General features: G+C 33.8%; 1 protein-coding gene across 4 annotated transcripts in view; it reads right to left on the bottom strand.

Annotated features, from left to right (window-relative positions):
* EHBP1 (EH domain binding protein 1) overlaps positions 1-27,330 on the bottom strand; it is a 339,544-nt gene that overhangs the window by 168,262 nt on the left and 143,952 nt on the right. For all 4 annotated transcript variants that reach the window (XM_068564185.1, XM_068564184.1, XM_068564187.1 and 1 more), the window contains exons 8-10: positions 24,088-24,210; positions 19,454-19,694; positions 8,507-8,696 (exon numbers count right to left, since the gene is read on the bottom strand). In XM_068564185.1, the coding sequence (XP_068420286.1) occupies positions 8,507-8,696; positions 19,454-19,694; positions 24,088-24,210 (554 nt within the window). The remainder of the gene's footprint in view (positions 1-8,506; positions 8,697-19,453; positions 19,695-24,087; positions 24,211-27,330) is intronic.

Raw genomic sequence — 27,330 nt, 5'->3', positions numbered from 1 at the left:
CAATTATTGGCTTTGCTTTTCAATAAGATCATTATTAGAGGGGTTTATCTAACTTTAAAGTCTTCTTTCTGCAGCACTATGTTGAGCGATATTAGAATTTTTTTTTTTTAAAGGATACAAAAGATTCCTGGGTTACACACTTAAGACCTAATGTAATGATCTAACTACATGCAGGTTTGCAAAGAATATGCTCACACACCTTTAATGAAAATGGCACTAAAGAAGACAATATACAGTATATATATTAATCCTTAGATTACAACTGTTAATCCAGGTATTAAAGAGTTTACATATCCCACAGTAGTTTGGCCTCCTGTACATAAGCTAGTTAAAGAATATCTACTACCATTGAAAATATGTCCTAAACTCTTGCTTGAATGCCATGGAAACAGACAGTAAAAGGAATATTAAGCCATCTTATATCTAGTTGCTCCATTAACTCAACTGTACTGTGATTGTTTTTGAGGCTTCTCCAAGTTCAAGCATGTCAGGCTTGTTCTTCAAGCCTTTCAAGTTAGGACTTGTATTAAAAAACAGTGCCAAGCAAGAAGTTTAAGTAAACATAAAACCATCATAGAAACGACTAAAGGAGTTCAATTTGATTATAAATATCTTCCTCATCAACACATCAAGTAGTAAAACCAAAAATTTTCATTGGATTTATAGTTTATCTTGTTATGATTTCTTCTTTGACCTATAGTTTATTTGAAAGTATATACATTAATTTTCAAATATATGGGTTTGTTCTAGCTATTGTTTTTTTTTAAATCAATTTCTACATTAATTGCACTTTGGGCAGAAAACATAATTCCAATCCTCTGAAATTTGTTGAAAATTTACTTTAGAGCCTAAAATATAGTCACTCTCTGTAAAGAAATGAATTCTATGGTGTAGTATTTTATGAGGTCAAAATTGTTGAGTCTTTAAATCTTACTGATATTTTTTTAGTTGGCCTATTCCATCAGTTATAGAGAGAGATGTGCTATAATTTCTCACTATGATATGGACTACTTGTTTCTTTCTGTAGTTCTTTCAAAGTTAGTTCTGTCTGGTTCGAGAATATGTAATTAAGTGGATGCAAGTTCAAAAGTTACTAAGGAATTTCCCACATTCCATTTTGGTTGATTTCATCTTCATGGTGTCATTTAACATGCTCCTCTACCCCTCAGTATTTCTTGTAAACTGGTAGTTATTATAACCAGTGGCTTGACTAGATCTCAAGTTTAATTCTTTGGCAAGTATACTTATGGTAGTCCTATATACTTGCTATTGCAATGTATCAGGAAGCACAAAATGCCTGACTGCCTTACTCTTAATTACATTAAGATTGATCACTACAGATCACTACAGTTAAGTATCAGCCTGATCCATTCATCTATTATAAAACCTTTTCACTAATGATTTTATCAGCCATGCTGACTGTTGCTAGATCCATTATTTCATTAGGGATTATGAAATGGTGAGTTTTCCAGTGATATCAGTCTATCTGTATTTCATAGCTAAAATTGTTCTGTGGGGAAGAACTTTCCCTCACCAACTATTTAATTATCTTGAAATACATTTTATAAAGAAAAGTCAAGATGAGTACTTGATCTTTTTCCTTTATTTATCAATTTACACAATAATGAGTTGGTGTCCTAGCAACTTCAAAAGTCAATTATTTTGGTATTAACATTACAAAATCATGAATTTTTATATATTTGATGTGTTTCAAACCTTTTACAGATATTTATTCTTTTTTAATTATGTAAACATGCTCCACTGTCTCCAGCATTTAATGTTATAAAAGCATCTGATAGTGAAATCTTCCCTTTGTAGGTAACCTGCCTTTGAAATTTAAAAGTACTATAGGAATACGTCTAGGTTTGGATCTCATTCCATTCATCTTGCCAGGTACTTGTAGGTGCTTTTAATCTAAGACTCAAATCTTTCTCTGGCTCATATAAATTCTCTTATCTCTCTTTGGTAAATTATTTCCCTCTTTTTATTCTTATTTCTATAACCCTACTATAAATATAGTGAATCTCCTGACTTTATTCTTTATTTTTCCTCCCATAATTTTAACCTCTTCATCTTTTCACCTTGAATTCTAAAGAGAATTTTTCAAGTTTGTTTTCTAACTCATTAATTTGATGTTCTGCAATATACTATCAGTTGTTTATAATTTTAAAATTAGAAAATTATGTTTTTTCATATCCAAGAGATCTTTCCTATTCTCAAATGATTACGTTTTACTATTTTGGGGGGAAAAATTTCAAACCTACAGAAAAGTTGCAAATATAGTACAATAAAAACCCATATATTATTAATCTAGATTCACCCATATTAATATTTTGTCTCAGATCATTATTTTTGGTACTTGCTCTTGTTTAATTTATTAATAGAATGTCCAGTCAAATCACACTAAAAATACTGATTAGAAGTTTTTAAAAAAAAAACTTTTGTTTCTGTGCTAAGTTTGTTTTACAGAAGGTCATTTGCTCTGATGCTAGGATCAGTCCCCTTTTCTTTTCTTGACCAGTTTATTTTATTTATTTATTTACAAAATTTAAGGAGGTGTTCATTTTCAGGTTCATGCATAACACTGTGAGTGTCCACTTATGAATCAGGCATCTATTGCCAAAATTTAAGGAGACACTAACTCTGGGGTTTAAACAAGTGCCATGTTTACACTTGCATTAACCTGAGAGTTAGTGGCTCCTTAAATTATGCACCCTAGTTGCTTCTCTTGCCTCACCCTAGTCCTGGCCCTGCTGTGCATGCTGTTGTGGGTCTTTTCTTTTTCTTTCTTTCTTTCTTTTTGTTTGTTTCTTATTATTATGGAGTGAAATTTATCCAATACTGGGAACTGAGAAGGCTTCTGTCATAGTTTGTATGAATCTGTTCAAATGCTCTAAATATATTCCTCTTCTTCGTGCAGTAAAGGGTGAGCTAATCAGTGCTTCATTCACATTTATCATCAGTAATGTACCCTAAAGTGATCCTGCCAATATACATCAATAACACTCAATTTACCATTTATTGCTAACTCCTTAGCCTTCATAAAGCTTTTAGCAAACATGCCAAACTGAGTCATTAACGTGCTCAAATTATTTACCTTATTCAGGCTCTTTTTCTATGTGGTGGCACTTTTTTTCCCAATCCTCAACTGGAAAACTGTAACAGGCACCTATTTAGTTACTCAGGAATATAGTGATATAAAAGACCAACCTTTCAAAATCACACTTAATTACTCTACAAAATTTGTTTCAAAAGGCAAGCACCCTAATCATGGTTTGTTTCTTTAAGCAAAATGTAACATTTTCTCTCTTCCACTGAATACAGTCAGAAAAATCAAGAGGCAAATTCTGCAACTGAGCAGAAAGAAGTCTAGAAACAGTACGGTAGAATGCAAAAACAAAAAACAAAAACCACAAACAAAAAACCCAAGCTATCAAAAGTTGAATAGTATTCCCTTCAAAATCAGTTTACTATGTTAATACAATGTTGTCTGAAAAGGCACGGTAGTTTTCAGAGCATAGAATTACTGGTGAGGTTACTGAGAAACTTTTTTTTTTGGCACCTACAATGTCAATTCTAAAATATATTTGGACATGTGCACTGTAGGGCCTTGACTAGGGCAAGGCAAGAGAGGCTCCTGGGTCACAAAATTTAAGGAGACACTTCTTCACAGGGGGTGCAAATGAAGACTCTGCATCTGCACCACCCTAAAAGTGAAGGCCTCCTTAAATCTTATGCTCTAGGCACTGCCTTGCCTCAACTCTAATCTCAGCCTTGGTGCACAAATGGGGCAAATCTGACAAATGCACAGTAGCAGTAACCCACTTAAAAGCCCTTTGCAGTCTGAAAGAACCAGCTGTATCTTCTACCTACAGTTCTGCAAAAATTTCCTTGTGTTTTCATAACAAGTTATCCTTTTTGCTTAAGAAAAAAAAAATTCAACAAAATGGCTTGTTTCTATTAGTCATAACCAAAAGAATACTAACCAATAGAACGGGTGATACATACAGCTGTGCCCTATTTATTCTGTATTATTGAGGAACAGGGTATTCTGGTAAGTAAGGTATTCCAGTAAATAAAAACTTTACAGGTAAGTTAAGCTTACCCTTATCTCACCCTCTGCAAGCTGTCACTGAATGCAGTTTAGCATTTTATTTTATAAAGTATTGTATTCAATTAAATTTTGATCTTCATCTTTTAATGATTTTCTTTGGAAGATGTGAGGCATTTTCAACTTACATGTGAGGAAATTAATAGTTTGGTTGTGTGCTTATTGTATTTCAGCATGAATGGCCCATAGGCACCATTCTGCACAGTTTTGCACAGACAGAAATGGAGGTAAAGAACTTTCTAGAAGGAGGCCTTTATGTATAAAGGGTGTGAAAAGGGTGTTTGCTTTGTGGTTTGAAATTGCTGGTAGAATCAATCAAGGGGACTACTGTGTGTAACTCTGACTTTGGTTTACCCTGGGCTTCTCACAGTTTCTGCAATCTGTACTCAAAAACATCCAAGTATAAAACTTGGGTCTCTACCAGCGCTTTCTAGAAAGAGGTAACAATATGAGTGAGGGCTTGAGTCACTTAGCTGGGTCTTGAGATATGAATGAGGTTTCCACTTTTAGAGATGGAGTAAGTGGACAGAAATATCACGGTCAATCGCTGGAGCTGTACTAATCAGGATCTTTGAGTGAGCCCTTCTCCACGTGACCAGGCTCATTTCATCATCAAATGTGCAGGGAGACTCCTCTCCATGTTATCATAAGCGTAAGTGTAATTCTTTTGAATTCTTTATTGTCATTGATAGTTGGCTGTTAATACTGTGATTTTTATGGAATTGGGTATACAGTGCTTAATATATACCTTTGCAGATGTATTTGGCAACAATTTCACTTATGTTCCTAAGCTCTTATAACCTGACTTGCATTTTATACTAAATTGCATGAATCATATCTAGGAGTTCAGACTTATATACTTATTAACTTATATTCACAGTCAGTAAATGGTGGTCAGCCACCACTGAGCCTAATTTACCATTTTATTTTATTGCATGTTTGTGCTTTGAATGTCAGGTTACTTCCCTAAATATTGGTCTTTTGTCCTAAGCTGTCTTAAAAAGTTTCATGGTCTCCTCATTTTACAAATGCAGAAATCAATGGTCTGAAGTGAGGGTATGTCGATCTATAACAATGAGGGGTCCTTAACTGCCTTTAGGGGGGTAGTTTGAATTTAATTTACAATACTGTAAATATTGTAAATAAAATTATCTCTTTGTTTTAAATCCTGGTCTTGGTTCTTTTTCATAAATTTTCTTAAAAATAAGTAGTTTCAGGTGACAGGTGGGGGAAATTAATCATCTGGCTAAGCACTTGTTCTATGACACTGAATAGCCTCTGCAGTCAATTGCCATTGAGTGCAGTTTGGCATTTTGTTATCTAAAACAACTGTGATGTAAATATCCTTTTATTATTCAACTAAAATTTGAGTCCGGTTTTTTTTTCAAAAGCTTTATTCGAACTGTTGCCTCCTTTTCAGTTTACAAATAAGGAGAATAACTGACCAAGAAGCATACCTTTTTAAGCATCAGAACTCTAATTTTAATGGAAATATTTTTATGACACTTTCCTGCCTTCCTAAACAGAATATTGTATACAAAGCATAATAAGACTCTCATGTTGACTCAAGGTTGCCAAAATGGTCAATTATTTTAGTAAACTTTAATACTGCAAAGTCTTCAGGACTACTTGGATATATATACAGGTCTACTCCTACGATGAATAAGCCCCATACCACTGTGCTTTCTCAGCTGTCATTTATCATCTTTTATCATTGTCAGTATGCCATTGATTCTAACCTTCTTCCTTATCTCATACCTAATTGTGTAGTTAGTAGCTTCCAGTTTCTTTTTTTTCTTTTTTGGTTTGGCGATGGTCCACTTTTTTTTTTTTTTTCAAATGAAATCTTACATAAATATAAAAAATAAAAAGATTCGTGCTATGGAAGTGGAACAGTGGGCCTAGTGACCTGCTGCTAAGCCTCTATACCTGGTTTCCAGTGCACAACACTGAGGTGTCTGATGGAACCCCAGGCCACCCCCAAACTAATACCACTTGTCAAACCTAAGAGTGACTTCTTCTACTCTGAAGGATGAATTTTTGGGGGGAAATGTCATCTGGTATCTTGCACAAAAGGCAACAACAAAAAAGATCCATGATCTCATTACTCAGTAACCTCTGAGTATAACAAACAAAAAGAAAAGAAAAACATTTATAAAGTTCAAAAAATTAAACAACATAGAAAGGTAAAAAAGGAAAAGAAATGGCTTCTTCAATCTTGTGCGTACCTGCCATTACACCAAGACCTTTCTCCTCAAAGGTAACCACTATTAAGTTACTTGTGATTCCTTCCATAAGGTATATGAGCGTGTATGTGTGTCTATATATATGTGTGAATAAAGCCTTTTAAATAAAATTTTATGCATACAGAAGCTATCATACTATACTCTGTTATGCACTTTGTTTTTTCATTTAATAATATATCAGCAATCTTTTTTTAAATTAATCTTTGACAGTTGTGTTTCACATAGTTGAGTTATCCAAACTAACTTCCAGATCAGCAGATTACTGTGGATATGACTGATTGTGTTTCTACTGTCTGTGTCTGAACATGATGAGGCATTTTCTAAGAGAAGCATAGTGGTAAAATGCTCAGCTTTCTCCATAAACATCATTTATTCCACAATGTGTCTACAATGGAACACTATCCTCAAAATAATATAAAAAATAGCTATGTTATACTTTACTACTACAGAACCTAATCACCGTGTGTAACCATGTTTCTATGGAAAAAAGAATTTAGAGTTCCAACTTGGAACTGGAAATACCTCTCTAGACATAGAACAGCACAATGGGAAACGTGGGTTTTAGACTCAAAAGACCTCAATTTTAATCCTGGCACTGTCAATACTAGTTTTATCACTTTGAGCAAGTTACTTAACTAAAGTTCAGTTTCTCATATGTAAAAAGGAGATAATGGTATGTATTTCTTAGGCTGTTCTGATCAAATGAAGTAGTAATAGAACATTGCCTGGCACACAATAAAGTACTGTTAAGTCCCTTTCCATTCCCCTATAAAGGGATTAGGATTTCGTGATTAGCTTCAAACTCCAATGGACTACAGAAGGGGGATGGGTCAGGGAGTAGGCAACGGAGCAGAGATTCAGGGAAACAAGGGACAGGTGTAGGCATTCTTGATGGTTAGAATGGATAAAGCTCCTACATAGCTTCTTGATTCTGACTAATGCCTCAGTTACTGTCTTTATTTTTGCTCTCATGGGTATACGAATTGACCCTCTCCTTTGCTTTATATTTCTATCTGCTGCTTTCATTTATAGACCCCACCTCCACTTTCCCTAGACAATAGCAAGACAGAATTTAGTCCTAATTGCTCCTCCTAAAGTTTCACACAGTTAAAAAACAGCTGGTATAAAAACACACCTGTAGACTGACTTCTAGAATGGCAGAGTGAGGACCTCAGTGAACTCACTCACTCTCCCTCTAAAACAACGAAAATAAAAGCAAACAAATAAACTATTTCAGAACTCTGGCATTTAATGAAAGCCACAGAATGAACTATAAAAACCAAGAGGAACTACTGAACCTTGATGCCCTTGAGAAAAGCAGCAGCCCAGGCACCTGAGGTGGAATATGGTCCAGATAGCGCATAATTAATGGAAATGCCAGTTCCAATCCTGTCTACTGGCTGGGGAACCCGTGATCTTTATCCCTCTGAGGTCAAGTTTATCTCATTTCCCCCCTAACTACCTGTGAGAATTAAATAATGTAATATGGTGACAACACCAACAACAAAGACTCATGAGTATGGTCATGAGTTATTTACCTAAAAAAACTTGCTAAATCCAACATTTCTACCTTACACATGAAAGATATACTATTTGCAGTCAAACCATTTAAAAGCTTTAGACTTTGTTTCAACACTGTGCTTTACCTTTCTGTTAAGTTATTATCCATTAATATTTCTAAAAAATAATGACAATAAGGCCAAAATTGTAATCTGACATAAACCAAAATGACAATACTGATATTCTTCGGCAAAGCATTTCTCTGCACTGAGCCTCAATCTTTCTAGTACATTTATCAAAAGATGATTTCTACTTCTTCCTCTGTATTAGAGTAAGCTGTTTCTCATGCCTAGATGTTTTAAAGTATCCTTTCTTCAAAGCACCAATGCTACAATCACAATGCCTTTCTTCCTCTGATTTCAAGACAGCATTTTAAAAACAAATCTTAACCCAAACTATCCAATCCATACTGTACCATAGATTTATAGACTCCCAAACGTATATACAATGTTGCAGTATAATGGATTTACTTATATTTTACTTTTATATCATCAAAAATAGCTAATAATGACTTTTCTTAATTTGAATTAAATTGCATGGGGAAAACAAGCAAACACTAATACATGTTTTACTAAGATTAAACTCCTACCTTAGGAGAAGTGGAGAGATCTCTTCCTGCAGACACAACTGTGTTTTCATTTACTCCTCCTGTCTTTGGTGAGATAGCTGGTGGGGCTGGGGCTTTTCTTTTTACTCTCCTTTCAGTTTCCAGTTCTTGAACTGGACTTATCAAATTATTTGGAGGAGGAGTTGGTTTAGGTTCATAAAAAGGATTTGATCTAAATGAAAGAAGAATTATTGTTAAATGTCTTTATAAAAGTAGTTTACTCCCAATTAAAATACTATAATATTTTCATTTATAAAACTAGAACATGTTGAAAATGATAAGGAAAAACCCAAACCAATGATAACTTACAATCTGGAAATAGGCACTCTCAATCTTTTGTTTTGTTAATCATTAACAATAAAACTTTCCCTTTTAAAAAGTATTTTTAAATCTTTAAAATACAAAGTCATACTCAGCTCTGCTATATACAGACCCTTGGGAAAATGTTTGTAATAAGAGTAAATCCTACATATTCTCCACACCCACAGAAAAGGAAATAAGATGAGAAAACATTGATTTTTTTTTTTTTATGCTCCCTCACCAAACTTTTTTTTTCTTGAATTTCTTCTCTTCCTCTGTGTTAAATTCCCTTCCCATTAGGGACCATCTTTTAGAAGTTCATTCAGTGAGGTTCCTTTAATAGCAAATTCTTCCAGGCATTGAAAATGTCTTTATTTCAGCCTCATATTTAAATGACAGTTTAGCTGGGTAGTTTATTCTAGTTGTTAGTTAACTCATCTCAGCACTTTGAAATATTAGCCCCCTGTTGGCTTAATATTGCTCTTTTGTAAGTCATCTTTTGTCTCTGGTTGCTGCTAAGATTAAGATCTCTTTATTTCTGGTTTTGAGCAATCTTACTAGAAAATGTCTAAGTGTGTATTTCTTTTAAATTTATCCTGTTTCAGAGTCCTTGAATGTCCTGTGTCTGGAGATTCATGTGTTTCACTAGTTCTGAAAAATTATCAGCCATTATATCTTTGATAGCCTCTTCTTTATTTTCTCTATTCTCTTCTCTAGAAAATCATATTAAATATATGTTGAATTACCTCTCTCCTTCATATTTTTACAAGTTTTTATTCCTCCTGTACTACATTCTAGATAATTCCTTCACATCTATAATCCAGTTAACTTCTTCACTTTTCATTTGTGTCTAATTTAATGTTCAATTCTCCATGAATTTCAAATTTCATAAGCATATTTCTTCATACGGCTGTGTGTATAATACCTTAGGTACAAAAGATCTGAGTCATTAATCATTTATACATATTTATTTTATAGTCTCTATCTGATAAATCTATCATTTGAATTCCTTGGACTTATAATCCTTGTGTTTCTTTTGTCTCCTGACTCTTTCTCTTAGTAAACTATTTCCTTGTGTATTTTGTAATTCTAGATTGTGAGTTCAGGACTTGATCTGAGGAAACCTTGTGTAGTTGCTGGGAGTCCCTCTGTTCAGAGTGTTTCATGCTTGCATTTGCCAAGCAGTTTAGGAGCCACTTTGTTTCTTACTTTCTTGGCTTGCGGGTTCCCAGATCATCCTGCCAGCATAACGTCAAATCCACATGAAGGTAGGCCTATGCTTATAACTTCTTAGGGAAGTCTTTTTTTTCTCTACCTGAGTCTAGCCCAGGCAGAAAATCTTCCTTGTTAACTCCCTTTATGAGTAGATATTTTTCTAGTTACTTATCTGTAAACACAAGTATCTGGTGTTTATGATGATTATTCTTCCTGTTACACAGTAATAACTTTTATTCTGGCTATTATTTGTTTGTTGCATTTTTTTCCCCAACACCAGTCTGTTCCCTAAAATTCAATATCTTTATGCACAGTAACAAGAGAATTTCTGAGTCTGCAAAGCTAAGAACCAGATCACCCAAACATAATAATTATACCAAGGGAACTCCACTTAGTTATATGAAGTCTGTACTGGTGATAGCCTTCTGTGTTCAGTTATGCATGTTCTTTTAACTGTAACAGTACCAGATTCATTTAGAACCAATAACGAAGTATCTACATCTCTGCCTAAAGTCAGTCAGCTCTCACAAGACTCAGGGGACCAAGTGTATCTAGACCAAATATACCATACTTGTGATGTCACTCTCACTCTGTACTCATTTCAACAGTTAGTGTCTTGTGACTCCTTCCCATTGAGCTGGGGATATAGCCTCAGAATCTCTCTCACCTCTGCTCAGGCCTTGCAGAGTTATTTTTCAAACTCTAAGAGTAGTTCAAAGGGAGGTAAAAATAAAGAAATGGGCTAAAAAAGTTTTTTTAACTCTAAAACTTAGAAAAGAAAAACATCTCCCCTCTCCCCCTCAAAACTTACTATTTGCTAACTGATGTTAAATGTTTCAGGACTGAACAAACCCACTACAATCTAACTGAATTGAATCATGTGAACTATTTGGGTGATATTTTAAAAAATTATTCCTGGTTACACCTCTCTATAACAAATTTCCACAGTAGTTTGTAAGACGGTAGCTGCTACAATATTCATTATTAATTTGTCATATAAGTATGGTTAGTTTTTAAAAAAAACTTAGAAGTGTTAGAGGATAGATATTTCTCTTACAAAAGGATCTGTGCTTAACAGAGAAAAAAATGACAGAATTCCTTATACAGGCGATTTTTTCAGTGCGCTTTATATAACTGAATTTACAGTACTAAGTTGCATGAAACTTTTATAAAACTTATCTAGCATGTATAACAAAGATATCTAGATACCGTCCTTTTTCTTCATGTCTTCCTGCCTCCCTCTAACCACTTGAATATTGGTATTCTTTGTATATTGAAGGTAAATGCAAGTAGAAAAGCTCAGATAAACTAATTTCCAAAGTTGGTTCCTGAGGCTCATAATACTAGAAACATAACAAAATGGACATTTTCTTGAAACAATCAGAGCTGTGTTTCTCAATCCATTTTACAGTATGACATGTAGTAAAAATGAAATTTGTATGCTATGCTAGAGTGAACACAGGAAGCTGTTGGAAATTGAAGGTACCAAGGACTCCAGCTGCCCCAGACCATGCCTGACAGCCAAGAATACTAGGGGAATCAGTATCTCTGCAGGCCTGCAAGCCACCTGTGAGAGAACAGTGTTCTAGGCACCACTGGTTAGGTACTAAATCATAATAAGGACAAGAAGCCTCTACTTACAAGGGCTTTAAATGATCCTCCATCTAGATCAGAGATTTCTAACTAAAACTTAATTTCCTACTCTCCAAGAGTGAACCGGATATACTTCCATGTATATGAAATATCCAAAATAGTCAAATCCATATAGACAGAAGGTAAATTAGTAGTTTTCAGGAGACGGGGAAAAAGATTAATTGGAACTAACTGCTAATATATATGGGATTTCTTTTTGGGGTGACAAAAATGTTCTGAAATTAGAGAGTGATAATGGTTGCACAACACAGTGAACAAACTAAAAACCACTGAAGTGTACACTTTACAGTGTGGCATTTTATGTCATGTGACGTGTATCTCAATTTAAAAAGTGCTATTTTAAAAAGAGTAAATAGGAATAGTACATACGTGTGATTATGAACAGTACTCCCTTCTCTGTAATGACAAGAATTATATAATATCTGATAAATATATTAAAAAAATACTTAAACAGTAAGAAACAATTATTTAAGGAATTAGCATAATTTCCACATTCTGTTATCATCTATGATCTGAATAATCTGTTTCAAGGCTTCTTACATCACTCTGAATAAACAAGAATTATTTTTATTCTTATACTGTACACTTGAGTAATAGATTAGTTATATCATTAACTCACTGTGAACTAAAAACTCATCAGTTATGTTAAATGGAAAACTGGACAGAATAACTTTAAATGACATTATTCATTGTTTAAAAATATAATTAATCCAAGAAAAAGAATTATAGAAAGAAAAACTAAAGTTGATTAGAAACAGTACTAGCAAACATAGTGAAGCAAGGGTGGAACAAAATCTGTAGTCTTTTCCTCTCAATTTGAAAACTTATTTTTCTCTGAAAAAACAATTCAAATGTACTAAAATGAGTGTGTAGCTTCCCTGAATAAACTTCAATGACAATTTCCCTTGAGAAACTGACACACAACCATACTAGAAATGATTTCATGCTGGACCTCAAAAGTCACTTCATAAATGTTTTGAAAAATATTACTGCCCTATTAGTTTTCATTTTTGCTACATAACCAGAATGGCTGAACTAACCCCCAAACACGAGAAAGCTGAGCAAACCACACAGTTGCTAAGTGTAAAGGACACGTGCTAAAAGCCCTGAAGGGTGTATACTTTCTCCTCAGAGCTCATGGATAATGCTGAGCTTCTGAAGGTTGTTTTAGAACATCAAAGAACACAGCACTATTTATTTGTGAGAGTTTTATGTCAGAGGATCCAGGAAGAGTTTGGTAATGGAAGATGAGTCATATAGGCTTTTCACTTGATGAAAGGTCATAAGTTTATTACTGAAGTAAGAATAAATTCTGGAAGATTTCTGCTACTTAAGTTGGACCTACAAACTTTTGGAGAAAAAGATGAGAAATACCAAGTAAGTAATTAACACAGAGTTCTTTCTGGACATTAGCTGATGAGTAATCTTTAGAATTTATGGATGTGTTCCTTCAAAAAAGCTGAGTGTTTATAGACTACCTCTGGTAACCTCAGATGATTGAGCAGTTTAGAATGCTCTTTATTCATGGGAAACTTTGTAAAGGCTATGACTTTCATGTGGAAAAAAGAATGGCCAAAAGGAAACACCTAGTCATTCTGATTTTAGTTTTTATTAAGGCATTTTAAAAGTTTAAGCAAACATTGGATGTCTCTTTAATTTGTTAATAGGAGAGAGGAGGGTGTGTGTATGTTGTGTAATATTCATGCATCTTGGAATGACTGAATGCTTGTATTTAAAGTTTGCATTTACATTCAAATACTCTAGGTGTGTGGCTATTACTCAGCACCTACACCACCCATGAGAAATTTTATTTTGATCACACATTAGCTATTTCAAAGAAAACAAATATACATGGATGGATCTAGAAACTGTCATACAGGGTGAAGTCAGAAAGAGAAAAACAAATATCGTATATTAACGCATATATGTGGAACCTAGAAAAATGGTACAGATGAACCGGTTTGCAGGGCAGAAATTGAGACACAGATGTAGAGAACAGACGTACAGACTCCAAGCGGGGAAAGTGGCGGGGGGGGTGGGGGTGGTGGTGTGATGAATTGGGTGATTGGGATTGACATGTATACACTGATGTGTATAAAATGGATGACTAATAAGAACCTGCTGTATAAAAAAATAAATAAAATAAAATTCAAAAAAAAAAGAAAACAAATATAAGAACTTTAGCAAGAGGAGAGCAAACTTTTTCAACCCCTGTATAGTTATTAATTAGTATTGAGATCTCAACCTGGGTTTGGAATCAGATGATTATTATGATGTAATTCCCATACTTACAGGAGGTTGGAAGGTTTTTAGGTTTTATCAAAACCTAGCCATGCCCATGGAAGCATGTAGCACATGTGAGAGTAATTAGCCATGTGTTGTAAAATGAGGAAAGGTTGAAAAATGCAGTTCCAGAGCAGCAGAAAACAAATCAACTACCTCATTCTTTCAAACAAGTCTTTCAAATATTTGAACTTGGTTATTATAGTTCCCTTAAACCATCTCTTTTCTAAGTCAAATAGTACCTATGCCCTCAATCACTGCTCATTTGATGTGGTTTCTGGACATTTTAATGACTCTCTTGCTCTACTCTGTTAACGCTCTGAATCATCAATCCCCCTTGTAAAGTGCAGTACCTAGAACTAAAATACTGCTCAAAATGGGAGTTGACCAATGCACAGGAGAGGGAGGACATTTCTCCCTTCACACAAAGCAACTGCTCCTAACTTTCATACATCAAAGGAGCCTTTTTATTATTCCCCTCTCAACCCATACATTCCATATTTTGAAAGATTTTCCTACTACACTGCATTTTGAAAGAAATAACTATTTTCCCCAAGATCTAAATAATGTTAATATGATAAAATTCAGTATTTCCAAGGAAAGCAAAGGCCCATATAGCCTCACTGCAAGTAAATATATAATTATTATTTAGCTTTTAAAAAATGTTAAATATTCTGTAGATCTCCCCTGTTCCACATCAATTATTTTCAACAAACAGACCTAAAAGCCCAAGAATTCCAGGCTAGGAATCACTCATGTGACACAGTATTTCTGTCAATAAAGTTAAACATTGCTGTGGTTTTCTTTTTTTTTTTTTTTAACAGCTTTATGTATATATAATACAGTAAATGGCACATATTTAAAAAGTATAACTTGATGAGTTTTCTACATATGTATACAAGCGTGAAACCATCAGCACGATCAAGACTACAAACATTTCCAGTTCTCCAAAAGTTTCCTTGTATCCCTTTTAATCCGTATCTCCCTCCACCTCCAATCTCAGGCGACTATGCATCTGCCTTCTCTCGATACAGACTGTATTTTCTAGAGTTTTAGATAAAGGATAGCATACAGTATATGCTCTTTTTTGGCCTGGCTTCTTTCACTCAGCATAATAATTTTTAGATTGATCCATGCAGTTATATGTATCCATAGTTTGTTCTTTATTACTGAGTAGTATTCCACTGTATGTATATACCACAATTTGCTTATCTATTTTCCTATTGATGGACACTGGGGTTATTCCTGTATCTTGCTATTATGATAAATAAAGCTGTTAAAATATTCATGCACAAATCTTTTTGTGGACATACGCTTTGATTTCTCTTGGGTAAATACCTAGAATTAGAATGGCTAGGTCGACAGGTATATGTTTAACTTTTTAAGAAACTGCCAAATTGTTTTCTAAAATAGTTCACCATTTAGAACTTTGAGAGTTCTGAGAGTACCAGTGGCTCCATGTCCCTGAGAGTATTTGGTGTAGTAAGTCTTTTAAATTTTAGCAATTCAAGTTGGTGTGTAGTGATATCTTATATGGTTTTAATTTGCATTTCCTTGATGACTAAGTTGTTGGGCACCTTTTTGTGTACACATTGGCCATTCTTCTATCTTCTTTTGTGAAATGTCTGTTCAAATCTTTTCCCTCTTTAAAAAAGATAGTTTGTCATTATTAAGAGTTCTTTACATATTCTTGATAGAAGTCTTGCCAGATAGGAGTTTTGCAAAGAATTTTAGCCAAACTGTGGCATGCCTTTTCATTTTCATAAGTGTCTTTTAAACAGAAAAAGGTTTAATTTTGAAGAAGTCCAAATTATAATATTTTTCCTTTGACTCTGTGTTTTTTGCATTCTGTTCAAGAAATTTTTGCCTAACCCAAGTTCATTAAGATTTTTCTCCTATGCTTCCTTCTAAAAGTTCCAGTGTTTTAGTTTTCACTTTTAGGTGTATGATCTATTTTTAGCTAAATTTTGCATTTGTTATGAGGTAAGGACTGTAGTTCTTCTTTTCTGGAGGGGTGGGGGGATATAGACCTTTAGTTGTTCTGGCACCATTTGTTGTAAAGATTATCCTTGCCTGACTTCCTGTGCTACTTTTGTCAAAAATCAATTGGCAATATATGTGTGGATCTACTTCTAGACTTTCATATTCTCTTTCATTTAACTATATGTTTACTTTAAGCCAATACCATGATGTCTTGGTTAATGAGTCTTGAAACTGGATAGCATAAGTCCTCCAACTTTGTTCTTTTTCAAAACGGTTTTGGCTATTCTAGGTCCATTGTATTTCTATATACATTTTAGAATTAGCTTTATCAATTATTACCAAAAAAATACTCCAAAATTTTGATTGGGATAGCACTGAATCTACAGATCAATTTGAATCCATGGCCATAATATTTCTTTCCATTGTTTTCTTTCAACAACCTTTTGCTGTTTTCAGCATACAGGTATTGCATTGCACATCTTTGTTCAAATTTATCCTTGCGTTTCGGTTTGTTTGTTTGTTTTTTGGATGCTTTTGTATATGGTATTTTAGAATTTTCTATTTCTGATAGTTAATTGTTACCATTGAGAAATACATCTGAATTTGTATACTGATCTTGTATCCTGTAACCTTGCTAAATTTACTTTTTAGTTCTAGTAGACTTTTTAGAGATTCCTTATGATTTTCTACATAAACAATTATGTCATCTGTGAAAAAAAGATAATATTGTATATCTTCAAATAACATGTATAAGAAGCTTAAAGTAGTATTTTTCAATTTCCCCATGCTCAGCCTTTATATGACTACTGTCATATGTTTTACTTCTACCCCTGTTCCCAAACCCAGAATATATTATTTAAACTTTAAAGTAAATTATCTTTTAAAGAGATTTTAAAAAATAAGACATGTATTTTATATATACTATTTATTTGCCATTTCCTGTGCTCTTCATTCCTTTGTGCAGATCCAAATTTCCAAGTAGTGTCATTTTTCTCCTGCCTGAAGGACTTCTTTGTAATATTTTTTGCAAAGCAAGTCTGATAATGATGAATTATCTCAGTTTGTGCATGCCTGGAAATGTCCATTACTTAGACTTTTTTTTTTTGGCTGGAAATAAAAATTTGTGTTGGCAGGCTTTTTTCTTTCAGTACTTATATATCACCCCACTATCTTCTGACTTGAATTGTTTTTGTTGAGAAGCCTGGCAGTAGTTTTCTTCATCATTCTTGTGGTTCATTTTGGGGTTCATTCAGCTTCTTAGACCTGTAGGTTTATATATTTTGTAAATTTCTAAAACTTTTAGCCATTATTTCCTCAAATATTTTTTCTGTTCCCTCATCTTCTTTCCTCTCCTTTTGGAATTCCAGTTACACTTACGTTAGATTGCTTTAAGTCGTCCCACTGATCCTCTGTTCATTTTTTTCCCCTTTATGTTTTTTTTTAATAAATTTATTTATTTATTTATTTTATTTTTGGCTGCGTTGGGTCCTTGTTGCTGCGCACAGGCTTTCTTTTAGTTGCGGCGAGCGGGGGCTATCCTTTGTTGCGGTGCGTGGGCTTCTCACTGCGGTGGCTTCTCCTGTTGAGAGCACGGGTTCTAGGTGCGTGGGCTCAGTAGTTGTGGCTTGAGGGCTCTAGAGCGCAGGCTCAGTAGCTGTGGCACATGGGCTGAGTTGTGCCGAGGCACGTGGGATCTTTCCAGACCAGGGCTCAAACCTGTGTCCCCTGCATTGGCAGGCGGATTCCCAACCACTGCACCAACAGGGAAGCCCCCACTTTATGTTTGAATCTGGAGTTTCTATTGCGAAGCCTTTAGGTTCACTAATACTTCCTTCTGCAGTATCTAACGTTAATCCCATCCAGTGTATTTTTCATCAGATTTTGTATATTTCATCTTTATAAACTGAATTTGGACTTATTTTTTGTCTTGCATGCTTATGCTTTCTTCCACCTTCTTAAAATATCTGGAGTATATTTATACAATAGTTAAATTACCACATTTGTCTATTAATTCCATCATCTGTACCATTTCTGCATCCCTATCTAAGGAATGAATTTCCTCCTCATTATTAGTCAGATCTTCCTGCTTCTTAACACGCCTGATACATTTCTGATTGGCTGTCAGACATTGTGAATTTTATGTTTTGGATGCTTGATTTTTTGGTATTCCTTTTAATATTTTGTGGCTTTGTGTGGGATGCAGTTACGTGGAATCATTTTGATTCTTTTGAGCTCTGCTTTTAATCTTTGCTGGGAAGGCCCAGAACAGCCTTTAGTCTAGGGCTGTTCCCCCACTACTGGGACAATACCCTTCTGAGGATTCAACTTGATGTCCCATGTGTTAGGAAGTCTTTCCTCTCTGGCTGGTGGAAACCCAAACTATTCTTAATCCTGGGTGAACTCCAGGGATTGTTCTGTCTAACTGTTTGTCCTCAGTAACTTCCTCATTATGCGTACTCTGATCAGTACTCAGCTAAAGACTGAAGAGGAACTTTCTACAGATCTCTGAAACTCTTTATGAGTAGCCTGTTCCTCTCTGAGACTCTGTCCACAAGTTCTAGCCATCTTAGTACCTCCAAAGTCCAAACTCTGCCTCCTCAATGCAGGGAGATTCTAGGGTATTTGGGTTCTCTCTCCCTGAATTGCAGTTGGAAATTCTCTCCCATAAATAAAGCTTGGACAAACGTAGGGCTCACATTCTTTGTTTCTGTTCTCTCAGGGATCCTGTGCTATTTGTGTCCAATGTCTGAAAACTGTTGTTTCATACATTTTATTCAGTTTTTTAGCTGTGTAAGACAGAAGCTATATCTAGTCTATGCTACTCCAGCATGGCTGGAAGTTTTACTGTTGCTTTTTAAACATACTTAGGGCCACAGTCTGCGGCTACATGGGTTGCAATGTGCAACTCCAGAATACAATGTGGACATACCTTCCTCCTATCCCCAATCTAGATTTGAGTAAAACAGAAGCCCTAATCACAATGACTATTAATATACTAAGCTTGTGGTCAATAAACCTCTCATTTGGGTAAGAATAATGACTCAAATGCAGATAATTCCTAATTTATAAATGTCATGATCTCATTGTTTGGCATTTGAATAAATCTTCTCATCAAATCAATATCATAAATGATTATTTGGTTCCCACAATAGACCCATAACATAACTGAAGTGTAATGCCTTCAGTAATCGATTAAAAACACCTAAGTACCATGTATAACATGGTTGCTGTGGGAAGACACAACTGGAATTCTAACTAGAGATTCCAGGAACGTGTTTCCTTCATTTGTTAGTTTAGGGTGCACACATAATCATATGGAAGAGGGTGGGAGAATGAGGGTCAAGATTGTAAAAATTTGGATGGGGGATGAGATAGATACTAACTTGTAAACTATATATTAACATAGGGACAGACCTCTTTTTACCCATCTAAAGGTGTATTACAGAAAGACCTCTTTAGTTAAAATATGATGATAGCAAAATGAAGTGTACTTACTCATCCAACTCCTCTTCTTCAGCTTTAGAACTATCAGCATAGAGATACTTGCTCATGTCCACCGGTCTTATATTTTTTCTTTTTGTAGACTGCGGAGGAGAATCCTTTATAGTTACAAAGGTTTCTGGCTCATCAAATGGGTTCAAATACTGTGGAGTCTGTACCTCTTTAAAGGGATTATAGCTGTTATTATAAAAGGATTCTTCTGGTTTTTTAGGTGAAACTGTTCCAGTGATTTGTTCTATAAAACAATAGCAAAAGATGAATTAAATCAAATTAATACTATCTGATATTTTCTTATATATTTAGTGTTTTCAAAAATACTCAATCTTGAATTAATAAACTCTATGGGGTTGAAAGAGTGCAGATCAATAATATGTTTTATGAAACTGAGTTATTTGTAGTGAGGTGGATGGACCTAGAGTCTGTCATACAGAGTGAAGTAAGTCAGAAAGAGAAAAACAAATACTATATGCTAACACATATACATGGAATCTAAAAAAAAAAAAATGATTCTGAAGAACCTAGGGACAGGACAGAAATAAAGACGCAGACACAGAGAATGGACTTGAGGACACAGGGAGGGGGAAGGGTAAGCTGGGATGAAGTGAGAGAGTGGCATGGACTTATATATACTACCAAATGGAAAATAGATAGCTAGTGGGAAGCAGCCGCACAGCACAGGGAGATCAGCTCAGTGCTTTGTGACCACCTAGAGGGGTGGGATAGGGAGGGTGGGAGGGAGACACAAGAGGGAGGAGATATGAGGATATATGTATATGTATAGCTGATTCACTTTGTTATAAAGCAGAAACTAACACACCATTGTAAAGCAATTATACTCCAATAAAGATGTTTAAAAAAAAAACAACATAAAATTGTCAAAAAAAATGAAAAATGTTTTAGAGGGGCTAAGTCCAGAAGATGTGATATCTAAGATCTTTGTCTACTCCAGGAATACTCCTCTTCAAAATAGCATCTTTGAATTGTTAGTGCCCTTGGAATCTCTATTAATGTTGGCATTATGGTATACCAATTTTGGAAATTTTAACCTTCTTAGAGGTACAATATTCTATTATTGCTTAATTTATTTCACTATACTAGCTTGCCGTCTCAAACTGATATATAAATTTCTGTTTTTAAAAGAACATAAAATTGATTAAATTTTGGAAGAGTCTTTGGTAGTTACACAAGCAGAGACCACTTAGGAATCTGAAAATTCATTCTGGATATATAAAAAATACACCATATATCATTGAATTTGTTTTTATAAAGTCTTCAAAGAGCAGGTTTCTGTATACTACAAGTCCTTAAATCTTTAGAGCTTTTAATGGGCTTTTCAACACAATTCATATCCAATCAATACCTCATTTAATAACGTAAAGGAATAACAAGAATTCTGAAGTTGAAAGAGCCACATTAAAATCATACTGAGAAGCAGATAGATGTGTTCCACTAAATTCTAAATTTTACTATCTCAAATTTCAATTTGAAAACAAAGGTACTCTTAAAAATAAAACTCTGACTTTACAGCACAAAAAGCACTACAACAGTGTCATGTCCTCCAACAATACTTATGGAGTGCTTAGTACCAGGCTTTTTCTTTTACTTTTATGTTTATTAATATTTTAAAACAAAAACGAGGCAGAGTTCCATGGTGGTCCAGTGGTTAGAACTCTGTGCTTTCACTGCTGTGGGCCCGGGTTCAATCCCTGGTCAGGAAACTAAGATCCCTAAGCCACGTGGAGAGGCAAAAAAAAAAAAAAAAAAAAAAAAAAAAACCAACAAAAAACTGGAATGTATAATAAAACTGTTTAAAATTTGTATTTTACTAATATAAATATTTAACCAAATTGGAAAAAAGTTTCAAAAAGCCAATGATCACAGAACAGTTCAAAAGTAATTTTAATTATGCCAAGCAACTCTAACAAAATACTCTAGGAGAAGAAGGCAGAAAATCAGTTTTAAAATCTTCAAGAAAAATAACTGTTTTATAACTGACATTTCAAACAATTTAATCCAAATATTAGAAAAATCTCTTGATTGACATATATTTATGATTTTTATATTTTAGAGTCAAACTACTTTTACTTATACTTTAGACATTAGCCCAGAAAACTTATTTTGTCTTTATATTGAAAAAATAAATAAAACAAAAAAACTCTGAATTGAATTTCTGTACATCATGGTGAAGCAATTATAAAGTATGAAAGAGAATTCATAAAATCATAATAAATCAACACTGAAATGAATTTAAATACAGCCTATGCTAGAGAAGAGACTCAGTAACTGTATCTTTTGTCAGACCAGGATAACACTCAAACACCACTATAATCTTTATAATAATCTAAATGAAGCATTATCTTTTCTCTGTAGAAGAGACTACAGAGTTTTTACCTATTCAATTTTTTTTATTAACAAATACCAAGTCTCAAATGCTTAAGAAATTGATAAAACCTGTCAATGGAAATAAGATTTTTATTTTTACTTTCAGGTAGAGGATTACAAAAATTGATCCAAGCAAGTTCATCAGTTACAAAACCAAAAGCAAGAAAGTATTCAAACTATAGAGCAAGATTTGAAGATGACAGAATAGCAAGAAAGGAGAGTTTAAGATGAGACTATTTCATATAAAAGCTAACAAATACATTTAGTAACTTTCTAAACGGGTCACTGAAGCACAGAATGTCATGAATCTAACAAGAGAACTGAAATTGTAAAAGCAAACAAAAACAAAAACAAAAACCATCTAAACAACTGTAACACATTTCTTTCTTTCTTAACTACTTTTGTTACTTGAGGATGCATGTTTTTAATCAATAAAAATTAATAAATTATTTCTAGAAAAATGAGTGTTCTTCTAACAGAAAATACTTATTCTAAAGTCTCCAAGAAGTATATATTTAAAAAGAATACTCGTTGTCACGTTTTTTTCTTAGCTCTACAGGCATGATTAAAGTTTCTGAATCAGGTTGGCTAACCTCACTTAACCTCTCCAAAATAGAAATACAATATACATGTTATCTGCTACTCCTTTCTATACCTCAGAAAAGACACACATATATTTTTAAAAATTACTTACTTGATTTTGAAATGAAAAGCTCAAATACTCATATCTCAAAATATTTTGGTAATTTTTTTTAACTCAGTGTACTCAGATGTATTTAGTATGCAATTGAGAAGCTTTGTGGTCAAAAGAAGACACTTGATTAGCCATCTTAGCTCCAACTCCACCTCCATTTACCTAAAGTTCTTCTTCAAATCACTTAATTCCTCTGGGCCTCAGCTCCTTAATCTATGAAAAGAGGCAGCTGAACCAGATTACTTCTAAAATGTACTGTAACCCGTTAAGATTTAAAATACGTTAAAATAAAATAGGTCATAGGGCTTCCCTGGTGGAGCAGTGGTTAAGAATCTGCCTGCCAATGCAGGGGACACGGGTTCGATCCCTGGTCCAGGAAGATCCCACATGCCGCAGAGCAACTAAGCCCATGCGCCACAACTACTGAGCCTGTGCACCACAACTACTGAGCCCGCGTGCCTACAGCCCATGCTCCGCAACAAGAGAAGCCACCAAAATGAGAAGCCCACGCACCGCAACGAAGAGTAACCCCTGCTCGCTGCAACTAGAGAAAGCCCAAGCACAGCAACGAAGACCCAATGCAGCCAAAAATGAATAAATAAATAAAATAATTTTTAAAAAAAATAGGTCACAAACAAAATAAAATCTCATTAATCTAAACTTACTAATTTAGAATTTGGTAAGAAGGGAGAAAGTAATGGAAGGAGAAGAAGAAGTGGATTATGAAATGATATTGCACAAATAGAGTGAATCCTTAAGTTGAAACCTCACTTTTCACCATGACAGGCAGTAGTAAAATTCTTTAAAGCTCATGAAGATTTCATAAGAGCAGTCTAAAAGATGTAAACAGGGGTTAATCATTCTTGCATTTACTTTGAGCAAACAGAGTTTAATTAAACAGAGGTCTTCTTCAACAGCTCTTTTCTAAGCTTTAATAGTTTGAAACTACTTGATAAGAAAAATGACTCACGAAAAAAATACATGGTTTTATTTCTTACATGTTGTATATATGACAGGAATGGTCCTCAATCTTCTTTCTGTTCTGTGACATTCACATGCACAATTTACTTTCGTTACTAAGAGTAATTCTCAGCCAGAGACAGGGAGTTGGGAGTGGAGGGGCTCATCGCACTGAGGTGTGAGGGCCGAGAAGCTGTATAGAGAGAAAAGGCTACCTCCACCACCTTAATATGGGTATGTCCCACAACCTGACCTTGCTTGGTAGGCCAAACTAATGAGACTTTACTGCATGCCAGCTGGATAAAATACTGTTATCTCTAACATTAGAGCTTTACTATTTGACCAAACTAACAAAGAATTAAAAAATAAGCCCCAAGTAAATGTCTAGGTAAGGCTTCCCTTTTTCTTTAAAAACAATTCAATGGAAGCTACCCAGAATTGCTGATCAACTGCAATTGGTATTGAATAAATAATATTGCCATTATAAACAAAATTTACAAGTCTTTAAGAACAAAATCTCTTCCTGCCCTTACAGTTCAAGAGAACTTGACAATATACAAAGACTTTAAAAGTAAAGAAAAAAACTTGCTACCTTCTGAGTCAGGATCTCCAAATGGATTTAATTCTGCTACATCAGGATCACCAAATGGATTTAAATTCACAGTGGCCAAGTCCTTTTCTGCTTCATCCAAAAAGTTAAGTTTGTTGATAAGCTCTGAAAATAAACATACGTGTCGGTTCACTGTGGTTACAGTTAAGCATAATTATCATTCATTCATGAAATATCTCAAATTGTAAAAATTCATACTAATCATACCTGCAAATAATAAGATATAGCATTTTACCAATGACAGAATGCCATTCAAGTATTTTGTAGCATACCAACATATTCAAATAAAAGAAAACAAACAAATGAATTGGAAAATATCAGATAATGAACTAGAGAAACTTTTAGCTCAATCTAATTTGATCCAATAAAAAAGTACTAACATAGATTTTGAGAAAAAAACATCCTTCACTCCTAAATATGAATAATTCAAATTGATTTAATATAAGCAAATATTTCTAAAACAATGTTGTTATAATATATAAGCTAACTAAAGAAATACTGTCATGTTATACGACCAGTTATTATAAGATGTTTTAAAATCACTGCCTATCAAGGATCCTGATACAGGCTTTGCTAAAGATAAGTTCTGTTATGTTGTTGCCTGTTGGTGCACTACAAATTACCAAAGAAAATTTATTAAAGGAAAAGCACAAAGACAAAACTGACAGCTAAGTACAGACAGAAGACAAGAGGTAGCAGGTCACAGTAAATACAAGCAATCAGAAGCAGAAAGAAAGGAAGAAAGCTCTTAGACCTTCAGAGGAACTGGCTGATTTAGCTGAAGGCATATTTGCTTGCTTTATGCAGTCATCTTGATCTTCATCTAAGCTGCTCAGAGCATTCAATTGGTTTACAATTTCTGTAAACAGAAGCCAGTCGAGACAAATGTAAGGTAAGGTCATTTAATTAAAGAGCCACAGAAGCATGCTGTTACTCAAAAAGACAAAGAGAGGGGATGTTTGGTTAATCAAGAGAATACATTCAGAGGATGTTATTTTTGATGAACTATAACAGATATATTTAACTGAAAGTTATTCTGTACTCATATTTTAAAATAGAAAACATTTTAAAAATTAAAATTTATATTAGTACTATAACAACTATGTTAACAAACACAAAACAAAGATAATAACCTGAGAAGTTGACATTGGCTTTCACATTCTGCATTTGTAAAATAGGGCTTTAAATGCATGCATTAAAAACAGAATAAGAAATATCATCTGATACAATAGAAAATATGTGCTATTTGTTTTGTAATATTCTAAATTTAAACTATAAGTTTTAAGAATATATCTACATGAATCATGAACATAATAAGCACTTGTTCATATTCTAGAATTTTAAAAATCAGCACAAAATAAGAAAAGCAGGCAATAGCTATTTTCTACCTCTGCTTTCTAGGGAATCTGTTCTTTTAAGGGAACTCTTGAGTGTTTGCTTTAGGATATCTTATAATTTAGCCAGTAAGAGACAGAATAAAAAAGACAGGAACAGGTAGAAAAATCTTAAAATAAAAACTCATTTTGTGCATAAAGAGAATTTTTTAAAATGAGTCATACATATTGTGGACAACTCCGAATATGTGAAATTATGATTCATTGGGTGAAAATTAGCTTGGAATAAAATAATAAGAACCTACTAGAGTATTCTAGTTAATCCTTGCTGTTTCCAAGCTTAAAACCTGGGAATAACTTAGGCATTAGGACAAACCAAATAGATCCAGATCATTCAGTGGGAAGTAAAGAAAATGGTTAGAAATAGACAATAGTTGTAAATTCAGCATAAAATGCTGTTTTTTAACACTGTAAATCTAAGTACACATTCTAAATTTTATGTGAACCAAATAATAAAATACACAGTTGTAATAAGGTTGCCTTCATCCATTCATTTGTTGTTGAACAAATACTCGTTTATCACCCTGTGCCGAGTACCATGCTTGGAACATAAGGATGAAAAAAACATAGTATTGTCCTCATGGAATTTACCATCGATAAAGATAGAAATTAATACAGAAACAGACAATAAATGACTACTAGAATATTAGGTGGTCAGAAATGTGTATTGTTGTATAGATCTTTGAGCCAAATACATATGAAAAATTGACATTCATTTCCCTTGTCTGAATGAGAAATATATTTTGCATGAATAAAAATGCTTGAGATAGTCAAAGTAAATCATAGAAAATAAAGAGTAAACACAATACCAACTGAACTCTTAATCTGAATGTGAATAATAAGAGTTAGTCAACCTTTATAAAGTATCTTCTTCCATTTTATCCTGCCAATAGTTTAAATCCCATTCTGACTCAAACTAACCTAGCAAATTCCTCAGTAGGCAGAGTTTATTCTTAAATTAGATCTTTTACCCCCGACTAGTAGTCATTGTAACTTTGTAATTTTCAGGGAAGTATAATGGAGAGAATCTATGCCATGTGATTACCAATCCATGACTGATTTTTTAAATTCATTACTAGTTTTGTATTTTTTAAAATTTGCAGATGGTTTACTTTTAACTTCAAAAATATGAAAAAAGAAATATTAATAACAGTTAACATTTATTAAGCAGTGGAAAGGGCTCTGCATATGTTATGAGTTAATTCTCATAAACATCCTGAGGTATTATTATTAATATTCACATTTTATCATGTATATTAGTATCATTTATTTGCACTGTATTCCCAGATGTGTAATTAAGAGGCTAAAATATTTTAAAATAATGTTCAAAGAGTTGTAGTTTTCTTTACACATTTTGGTTATTTAATATTCTTAGATGTAATCTCAATGAGAGTAGAAATAATTTATTTAAGCACCTTATATAATGAGCAATAGAGGGAATACTGAAGAAATATTAAACTTGGTTCTTACTTTCAAAACATTATTATTGTTCCATTATAAACTTTTAGGTACAATGTGGGCATTTATTTAAATACTATCAAGATGACTGAATTACATGACTAAATTATTTACACTGTAATTTTTCTGAATGTTTAGAATATTTCCTTCCCCTCACCATGCTTTTGGTGATACCTAAAACCACTGATAAAAAAATAAACAAATAAAACCACTAATGACCATTTCCTCATTAATTAACCCAAAGTAATTTCTTATTTCCATTCTTGTCACTGATGACAAGTTGTCCTTCCTATCCTAGCTTTCCGTATTTATCTATAGCTTAAATAAATCCTTACTTAACACCTAGAATTTCTGCTTCTAGAACTTTCATTCA

This window comes from Eschrichtius robustus, chromosome 15 (genome assembly GCF_028021215.1).
Source record: "Eschrichtius robustus isolate mEscRob2 chromosome 15, mEscRob2.pri, whole genome shotgun sequence".
NCBI lineage: Eukaryota > Metazoa > Chordata > Mammalia > Artiodactyla > Eschrichtiidae > Eschrichtius > Eschrichtius robustus.
Note: the sequence above shows the minus strand (reverse complement) of the source record. Positions and strands in the feature narration are given on the sequence as shown.